This window comes from Marmota monax, unplaced genomic scaffold (genome assembly GCF_021218885.2).
Source record: "Marmota monax isolate L192 unplaced genomic scaffold, Marmota_monax_Labrador192_F-V1.1 WCK01_AAM20220418_F8-fsc00142, whole genome shotgun sequence".
Taxonomy (NCBI): domain Eukaryota; kingdom Metazoa; phylum Chordata; class Mammalia; order Rodentia; family Sciuridae; genus Marmota; species Marmota monax.
Window position 1 is genome coordinate 3746707 of NW_026692025.1, and position 10451 is coordinate 3757157.

Sequence of the window (10451 nt, forward strand, 5' to 3'; positions counted from 1 at the left end):
ACCTGAAAGCACTATATCTCTTCCTTGCTTATTGCATTATGACCCTCAGTATGATGTTGAATAGGTGTGGACATCCTTCTTTTGCACCTAATCTTGAGTAGGGGAGCATTCAGTCTGTTACCATTAGAAGTTTAAAATCTTAAATCATTATTGTTTGCTAGGAGTTTTATTATGAATAACTGCATAATTAAGTTGCTTTCTGACTTCATACTGTTAAAAGGGTGGACTGCATTGCTTTATGTTTGAATGCTTTATGTTTGAACCAACTTTGAATTCCCAGAATCAATATCACTTGCTTGTGATATATTATACCTTCTTATTTATTATTTGATCAATTTGCTAATATTTTCTTAAGAATTTTAAGCTATGTTCATGAGAGATATTGGGGTTTAGGCACATTGAGATTTTTTTTTCTTACATTATAGTTGTCTGGTTTTGGTGTTAGGGTAATACTGGCATCAAAAAATAATTTCAATGAATTCAGCATCTTTATTTGGAAGTCTTTGTAGAGCTGGTATTAGATATTCCATAAGTCCTAGGTAGATGTTGCAATTGAAGCCATGCAAGACTGGAGCTTAATTTGTGGGGTGATTTTAAACTCAGGTTCTATTCAATTCATTTAATAGATGTAGGACTTCCAGTTCTTGTTGGATGAATATTGTTAGTTTTTGTCTTTTGAGGAATAAGTCTATTTGATATAATTTTGAAAGTATGGACCTGGGCTGGGGTTGTGGCTCAGAGGTAGAGGGCTCGAGCCGCCTAGCATGTTTGAGGCACCGGGTTCGATCCTCAGCACCACATTAGGTAAAATAAAGACATTGTGTTCACCTATAACTAAAAAATAATTTTTTTAAAAAAAAAGAAATGGATGGACCTAGTATTGTTTGTAGTTTCTCACTGTCCTATTAATGTCTGTGGTATTGCCATTTAATGAATGCCTGATATGACATTATACAAATGTATAATAATACATTTAGTCATTCCATTATTGTTGAACATTTCTGTTATTTTTTTTTCTCACCATGATAAATATCTCTGTGTCAAACATCAATGTGCACATATCTTTGTAGCGTTGTCTAAGTTCTTTAAATAAATTCCTAGAATTAGATTTTTGTTCTCTATTGCTCCATAATAACCACTCAAAAAGACTTAGTGATAAAAGAAACCTTGATGATCTCACAATTTGTGTGGTTCTGGAATCTAGGTGTGGTTTGCCTGAGTCCTTGGGCTCAGCAGTTTCCATAAAGGGATGGCCCATGTATTGGCTAGGGCTATGGCCATCCCAAGGCTTTACTGGAGGAGAATCTGCTTCTCTGCTCACTTATGTGATCATTGGTAAAATTCAGTTCTTCCTCAGCCATTGAAGTGAGAGCCTCACGTCCTTACTTCCCACATGTTGACCAGAAGCCACTCTGTTACTTATCAACATGAGCCTCCCTTTAAGAGGCTCACAACATAGCACCCAGCTTCTATCAGGTGGCTAAGAGGCCAAGAGTGGGCAAATCATACAGTAGCCACAGTCTTTGTGAAATCTAATTCTGGAAGAGGTATCCCATTACCTTTGTTATATTCTATTTATTAAAGAAGTCACTAGGTCTAGTCCACACCTAAAAAGAAGGGACACAAATCCCAGAAGGTAAGGATCTTTGCAAGGGCATTTTAGAAGCTGCCTAAGAAGGGATAATGATTGAAAGAGTATGTAGAATCATTTCACTGTAAAGAGTTGTGATCATGGGTTTAAATCCAACTCTTTTTTTCCCTTTCCTTTCCCTCTAGGGGCTAATCACTATTCCATTTTTGTTATCCCCCTTGATTTTTTCATTAGATCTGATATGATATGCATATGTATTTTTAACATCATGTTTCTTTGTTTTGTTTGCTTTTGAACTTCATATTGCACTGCATGCATTATTTTGAATAGTGATACTTGAGATTCATTGATATTACTGAATATTCTGCAAATGTATTTCATTTATTGTCTCTGCTAGAAAGTATTCCATTGTATGAATCTACTATATTGTGTTAATGCTTTCCATTAGTGATGGACATTTTCCATAGCCAACATGTGGATATGAGTGTTCCTGTGCATGTATGTGTTGCCAGGCAGCCAGATGCTTACTTGGCAATTGAGATAGATATTGCCATTCTGATGGGTGTGTTAGGATCTGGATTTTGTCCTCTCCTCCACTTCTACCATTTTCATATGTGGAAGTACTAACCCCTACTGCCTAACAATGTAACTGTGTTTGGAGATAGGGCAAGATAGGTGTTTTTATTTTCCTTTTTTCTCTTTCTTTTTTCTTGTGGTGCTAGAATTGGAACTCAGGGCTTTACATGTGCTAGGCAAGTGCTCTACCACTGATCTACATACCAAGCTCTGAGCTAGGATTCTTTTTTAATATTTATTTTTTAGTTGTAGTTGGACATAATACCTTTATTTCATTTATTTTTATATGGTGCTGAGGATTGAGCCCAGGGCCTTGAATGTGCTAGGCAAGCACTCTACCACTGAGCCACAACCCCATCCCTGAGCTAGGACTTTTAAAGAAGTAATTGAAGTAAAATGAAATCATATGTTTGGGCTCTAATTCAATCTGACCAGTGTCTTTATAAAAAGATGTACATTGTATGCATGTATGAAAACATCACACAGAAACCCATTATTTTGGACAATTTATATGCACTAATAGTTATAATAAAAAGAGTAAGAGAAAGAAGAGACTAGGAAAGAGACCCTGTACCAACCAAGGGCTGACCATCTGCAAAAGGCCTTGAGAGAAATCAAATCTGCCAGTAGTTTGATCTTCAGCTGCTGGCCTCCCAAACTGTGAAAATAGCTTTTTGTTGTTTAAGGCACCCAGGCTGTGGTATTTTGTTATGGAAGCACTAGCAAACTAACAAAATATGGTTTAATTTTTTTTTAGTTGTAGATGGATACAATACCTTTATTTATTTTATTTTTTAGTTTTATGTGGTGCTAAGGATCGAACCCAGTGCCTTACACATGTGAGATGAGCACTCTACCACTGAGCCACAACCCTGATCCCAAAATGTGAGTATTTTGATGTCGATTTAATTTGCTTTTAGTTTGAGCATCTCATCATATGTTTATAAACCACTTGGGCTTCCTTCTCCATGAAATTCCTGATAATATCATTTGCCCACATTTTGTTAATGTTCTTATTGGGTCATTTGCTTTTTCTTTGTTTGTCTACTGCCTTTCTTCATGAATTTTAGACTTTAATCAGTTGGTGATTTATGTATTGTAAACTTTAACTTGTCCAATGTGTGGCTTGTCTTTTTAATTTTTTACCTTTCTCACTGGTAGGTAAATAATATCTTATGTTTTACTTTAGCAACAATAAATACTTATGAACCCACTGCCAATCTAAGAACTAAAGCATTAATAATAACTTGAATTCATCTGTCACCTATTCCATCCTTCTGCATTCATTTTCTCAAAATAATAATAGCTAACACTTCAGTGGCTGCCACTACATACCAGGCACTGTCTGCTGTTCTTCATATATATTAACCCTGTGAGTTAGCTCTGTTATGCACACAGGCCACTGATGTATAGAGAAGTTAAGTTACTTGCCAAGGTCACACAAGCATTTAGTGACAAAGCTAGAATTGACCCCAAAATCATTTTACTTTAAAGTGCTCATTTTTAATCACTAAAATAGTGTTTCCCTTTCTCATTTAGTTGCTTTTAAAAACTTTTTCTTACATATTTATGTATGCTTAAATACCATACTCTTTAGTTTAACTTGTCTTCTTAACTTTATTAAAAAGACACCATGCCATAAGCTGTTCCAAGAGGAAAAGTATGGGGCTTTTTATTTTGTTTTGCTTTTTGTTTTCTTTGTGGTGCTGAGTATAGAACCCTGGACTTTGCACATATTAGGCAAGTCTTCTGCCACTGAGTTACATCCCCAGCCCCATATGGGATTATTTGGAACCAAAGATCATGACAGCAACATATATTCCCCTTATGGTGTGTGCATTTTTGTGCCCTGTTAAGAAACCCAGAGTCTGCCTGGGTTGCGGAAGTGGTCGCCGCTGACCCAGCCTGCTGCTTTCTTGCTACTGCTTCAGCTTCCCAGCTCCCCCCGGACAGAGAGGGCGGCCGGGCTGTGGATGGTCAGATAGCTCCCATCTCCTGCCGCCAGTCCCTGGCCCCAACCAGCACGGAGCAGACGGCGGCGGCGGCGGCAGCAGCAGCAGGCGAGGAGGAAGATGGCGGGACGGTTGCCGGCCTGTGTGGTGGACTGTGGCACGGGATATACAAAATTAGGATATGCTGGAAATACAGAACCACAGTTTATCATCCCTTCTTGTATTGCTATTAAGGAGTCAGCAAAAGTAGGTGATCAAGCTCAAAGGAGGGTCATGAAAGGTGTTGATGACCTAGACTTCTTCATTGGTGATGAAGCAATAGAAAAACCTACATATGCAACAAAGTGGCCAATTCGCCATGGTATAGTTGAAGATTGGGACTTGATGGAAAGGTTTATGGAGCAAGTGATCTTTAAATATTTAAGGGCAGAACCTGAAGACCATTATTTTCTTTTGACTGAACCTCCACTGAATACTCCAGAAAACAGGGAATATACTGCTGAAATAATGTTTGAGTCCTTCAATGTACCAGGCTTGTACATTGCTGTGCAGGCTGTTCTTGCCTTAGCTGTATCCTGGACCTCAAGACAAGTAGGAGAACGGACATTGACTGGTATGGTAATAGACAGTGGAGATGGTGTCACTCATGTTATTCCTGTGGCTGAAGGGTATGTGATTGGCAGCTGTATTAAACACATTCCAATCGCAGGACGAGATATAACATATTTTATTCAGCAGCTGTTGAGAGACCGAGAAGTAGGCATCCCTCCAGAGCAATCCCTGGAAACTGCAAAGGCAGTAAAGGAACGCTATAGTTATGTCTGCCCAGATTTGGTAAAAGAGTTTAACAAGTATGACACAGATGGATCAAAGTGGATTAAGCAGTATACTGGAATCAATGCTATCTCAAAGAAAGAATTTTCCATTGGTGTTGGTTATGAGAGATTCTTGGGACCTGAAATCTTTTTTCATCCAGAGTTTGCTAATCCAGACTTTACACAACCTATCTCAGAAGTTGTAGATGAAGTGATTCAGAATTGTCCTATTGATGTTAGACGTCCTCTCTACAAGAATATTGTCCTCTCTGGAGGGTCAACTATGTTCAGGGACTTTGGACGTCGATTGCAAAGAGATTTGAAAAGAACTGTAGATGCCAGACTGAAATTGAGTGAAGAATTGAGTGGTGGTAGATTAAAGCCAAAACCTATTGACGTACAAGTTATTACACACCACATGCAGCGATACGCGGTTTGGTTTGGAGGATCAATGCTGGCTTCCACGCCTGAGTTCTACCAAGTATGCCACACCAAAAAGGATTATGAAGAAATTGGACCTAGCATTTGTCGTCACAATCCAGTGTTTGGAGTCATGTCATAATTGGCTTCATAGTTATTGGGGTTAGGGAAGTGGAGAAGAGATAATCTTTCTCATTACCTGTTTTGTCTGGATGGCTGGTTTTGCAGTTTTAAACCTGACTTGAAATAGTAAGACCAAACATGATTATACAGGAATATTTTAATAAGTGTATCAACATGCAGATGTAGAAGAGAGCGAAAATGATTAAGTGTTTTTCTTTAGATTGAATATTTGAATCTTATGTGTAACAAAAAGAAGTGGGTTTTAGTTCTTTCTGTGCCCTGATATTTTGTATATTATTGAATTATCCAAGATTTGATGGGATTTATCGGTATGTAGATAGCTCTATAATGCTTGAATTGTACACTTCCAAGTGTGCAATGCAAGAGCTTGTTTATATTTCATACTTTTTATACTTTGAGGAAAAAAGTCAAAGAAAAACTGTAGTATTTGAGGAACAAACAGTGACCAAGTAAAGGATGAATTCAAAAAGCCTCATAAGACTTGGTGTATGCAGGGATTCCAGTTATTATGAATTGTTTCCATACCCTCTTCCCCTTTCTCCCACCAGTGGTTTTCTTTGCAAGTGCTTTTGGAACTAAGAAGCTAGTATCTTGGATTAACTGATGCCTGCTAGTGCTTTCTGATTACTCGCATTCTGTTTCTTGCTTTAAAAGAAAAGTAAAGACAAGGCTGTTGGACCAGTAAAAAAAAAAAAAAAAGAAACCCAGAGTTATAAAGATAGGGCTTTATATTGGCTGCTAACAAATATATAGCTTTGCCTTTCATTTTTACAGTTTTTAATTTTTTTTATTTTAAAGTAATTTTAGACTCATATAAATTTTTTTTTAAATGGTACGGAGAGTGCCAGCTTCTTTGAATAATCATCTTGACCTTACAATAGTACAATGATCAGAACTGGGAAATAGATATTGATATACTATTACCTTTAGGTCTTTCTCAAATCTCACCAGTTTTTACATGCACACATCTTAATTTTGGTGTAAAGTTCTATGAAATTCCATCCCATGTATAGATGTGTTTAATTGCCACCACAATTAACCAGCATAGCTCCTTGTGCCTCCCTCTTCTCGCTCCTAACTCCATGGTAATCATTGAAGTGATCTTTATTATTATAGTTTTATCATTTGTAGAATGTTATATAAATGGAATAATATAATATATAACATTTAAAAATTTTTTTAGCTGTAGGTAGATACAATACCTTTTTATTTTATTTATGTGGTGCTGAAGATTGAATCCAGGGCCTCTCACATGTGAGATGAGTGCTCTACTACTGATCCCCAGCCCCAGCCCCTAATATGTAACATTTTAATACTGACTCTTTTTTATTTATCAGAAGGCCATGAAATCAATACAATTTTTTTCATATATCAATACTTGGTTTTCATGGAGGAGTAATATTTCATTATATGGATGTATCACATTCTCTTTATCCATTCATACACTGAGCAGTATTTGGGTTGTTTCCAGCTTTTGAGTATCATGAATAAAGCTGCTTTGAACACTCTCATATGGGTTAATTTGTGAACACAAGCTTCATTTCTCAGGGATAAGTACACAGAAGTGGGACTACTGGGTCATTTCATAATGTATGTTTATATAGGCCAAACTAAAAAGCTGCTGAACTGTTTGGTACAGAGGCAGTATATTTTACATTCCCACCAGCTATATATGTAGGTGATCCAGATTCTCCACAGCCTCACAGTATTTTAGTTATTGTTTTTATTTGTTTTAGCCATTTCAGTGAGTATATACTGATATCTGATCGTGGGCTTTTTTTTTTAACATTGTGATTTTGATTTATGTTTTCCTAATGGCTAATGCTAGTGAACTTCTTTTCATGTGCTTATTTGTCATCTCAATTTCCTCTTTTGTAAACTATCAGTTTAAGTCTGTTTTGCCCCAATTGAATTGTTTGCTTCCTTATTGTTCAGTTTCAAGATTTGTTTATATATCCTGGATACAAGTCTTTTATCAGAGATGCAACTTTAAAATATTTTATCCTAGTCTGTAGCTTCTCTGTTTGGTGTTTTTCAAAATGTCTTTAGCAGAGGCGGTATTTTAATATTTTTTTTTGTACTGGGGATTGAACTCAGTGGCACTTATCCACAAGCCACATCCCCAGCCCTTTTTATTTTTTCCTTTTCAAACAGGGTCTTGCATAGAAGTTCAATGGATTAGACAAAGAAGAATGAAGGAAGGGTGGATGGGAATGGGAAAGACAGTAGAATGAATGAGACATAATTTTCCTACATCCATATAAAAATACATGACCAGTGAAACTCCACACCATGTACAACCACAAGAATGAGAAGTTATATTCCATGTATGTATAATATGTCAAAATACATTCTACTGTTATGTATATCTAAAAATAACAAATAAAAAAGTTAAAAATGAAAAAAGAAACAGTGTGTTGCTAAGTTGCTGACGCTGGCTTTAAACCTGTGATCCTCCTGCTTCAGTCCCCTGAGCCACTGGGATTTAGGGTGTACACCACCACACCTGGCTAGTGTTTTAATTTTGAGGAAGTCCAGTTTATCCATTTTAAAAATACTTATGCTTTTGATGTCATGTTTAAGAAGTCTAGGATTACCATATGCTTTCTTCTATATGTTCTATAGTTTTATGTTTAGAACTGATTCACTCTGAATCCATTTTTGAGTTAGGTGGGATCAGGTGGGTAAAGGAGGAATATCAGCTCAATAGCGTAGGGCAGGGATGGTCAACAGGACTCTGCCCCCAAGCCTCAGCATCACCTGGTAGGGGTCCCAGCTTCTTTTGTGGTTGTGTTCACTGAAGAGCAGGTTTAATCAAAACTGTTCTCTCCTACAAGGCTGCCCCCATCCCAGTCTTGAGAAAATAGGCTTTTCTTAGGACTTCTTTTTTCTGTACCCATAGTGTTCCTGGGTTGTGAATTGTTTAATACCTAAGCTATGAGGCAAAACAAAACAAAAACATGCCCAGAAAATCCACTGCTTGGCCATCCTTGAGTCCTGAGATTCCTAGCTAGGCCTCCATCTTTTTTCCACCTTTGAAAATCTTCTATTAATCATGTATTTTGGCTAGGATTTTTCCTTTGTAATTAATGAGAGGAATAAGGTGGAATGCATTTCCTCTATTTTATCTGAACCTGAAACCCACATTTTAGCCTTTAATTCACTTAGAGTTCATTTTTGTGTATGATGAGGGGTAGGGATCCAATTTCATTTTTAATATTATTAACTGTTTTTTCATTACCATTTTGGAGAGTCCACTTCCCCCTCACTCCACCTCAACAATCCACAAAGATAGCTTTGATGTCTCGTAAGGTCAGGGCTCTCACCTGGTTCTCCTTTAGGAATGCCTTGGCTTTTCTTGGACATTTGTTCTATCATATAAATTTGTCAATCTCCTTGTAAGCGCCATGAAAAAATGTGTTAGTATTTTTATTAGAAATGCATCAAAGCTTCAAATCACTTTGGAAAAGAATGGAAGAATGGACATCTTTATATTGTTAAGTTTTCTAATCCATGAACACAGTGATTTTTAATCTATTTAGGACTTCTATAATACCATGTGCATTTCTTCTTTGATTTATTCCTACTTACTTTGTATTTTTGATGATAGAAGAGCTCACTGAAAAACTATTGACATCAATGTAAGAGTAGAGTAAAATGACTGGCACAGACTAAAATACACAAATATCCAAAGCTTCCTGATATTATAATTTGGCAAAAAGTAGTTTGAATACATAATGGAAAAGAATAGCTCCTATTCTCAATCATAATATCAAAGACATAAGATATCCAGGGATTAAGCCACCCTGAGAGACATAGTTGGTAGTCACTATTTGCAACAGACATTGTAGACCATGGGATAATGCCCTAAACATAAATCAGCATCACAAGTCAGTAGGGACAACACTGACCTCCCAAGAGTAACATGGGTAAAAGATTAGACTAGAAAAATCACACAGAAGTAACAAAAATGAATAGTACACAAAAATAATCTCACTAGCAAAGAAAGATTGTAATGAGATTTTCAATGATAAGTCTGCTAAATATTTTCAAGTGTGTTTCTTCCCAGTGTCAGGGAGAGCGAAATGTTATTCTGTAGGTCACATGATTCTGCTTCTGGATACTACTCAAAGGGAGTCATGTAGCATGCCACACTTCCCTCAACTGCAAAACAGGATGGTAGTGCCCCCTAATGTAGTCCTGGGCATTAATGAGAGAGTCCCCTTAGCACTGCTAATGTGTAGGATGCTTTGAAAATTTCATAAAAGATGCCCCCATGCTGCTGTCAATTACAACTTTTCCCAGAAGATATCCTGGCTTGGCAAATGGGCAGGGACTTTGTGTAGAAAAAAAGGCTACACGTCCTCTTCCAGGTAGATGCAGAACTGTAGAGCCTGTGGGTGGAGAGTGGGCTTGACTTTGGCCTCCAGTGAACATCTCTGTTCAGAACAACTATAAGGTAGCCCTGAATCTATATCAACCAATTTTCAATAGGAAAGACAGTGGAATGAATCTGACCTAACTTTCCTATGTTTATATATGAATACACCACCACCACAGTAAATCTCACCATCATGTATTTCCACAAGACTGGAGTCCTAATTAGAATAAGATATACTCCATGTCTATATAAATTTGTCAAAAATGGAATCTACTGTCATGTATAACAAAAAGAACCAATAAAAAGATGTGTATCATTTGATCATTAAATAGTATTATCTATTACTATGTTCAAGTGTATTCAATACAGTGATATTAATAATGGTGAAAATTTGAAAATGACCTAAATGTACAATTACATGGGAATAGTTACACTAGTTTGGCACATACACATAATGGAGCTGTTTTAATCCATGCTTTAACACTATTGAATGATATTGGGAAATTCTCAATATTAAGATTTAACAATGAAGATCTAAAGTGGATAGTATGGCCCCAATTTTGTAAATATCC

At 36.8% G+C, this 10451-nt stretch overlaps 1 protein-coding gene across 1 annotated transcript; it reads left to right on the plus strand.

The window, feature by feature from the left end:
• The first annotated feature begins 4043 nt into the window (after nucleotides 1–4043).
• LOC124097604 (actin-related protein 3) lies at nucleotides 4044–6176 on the plus strand. Its single transcript, XM_046452095.2, has one exon. The coding sequence runs from the start codon at nucleotides 4240–4242 to the stop codon at nucleotides 5494–5496; it is 1257 nt and encodes a 418-aa protein (XP_046308051.1). The 5' UTR covers nucleotides 4044–4239; the 3' UTR covers nucleotides 5497–6176.
• Nucleotides 6177–10451: the final 4275 nt, after the last annotated feature.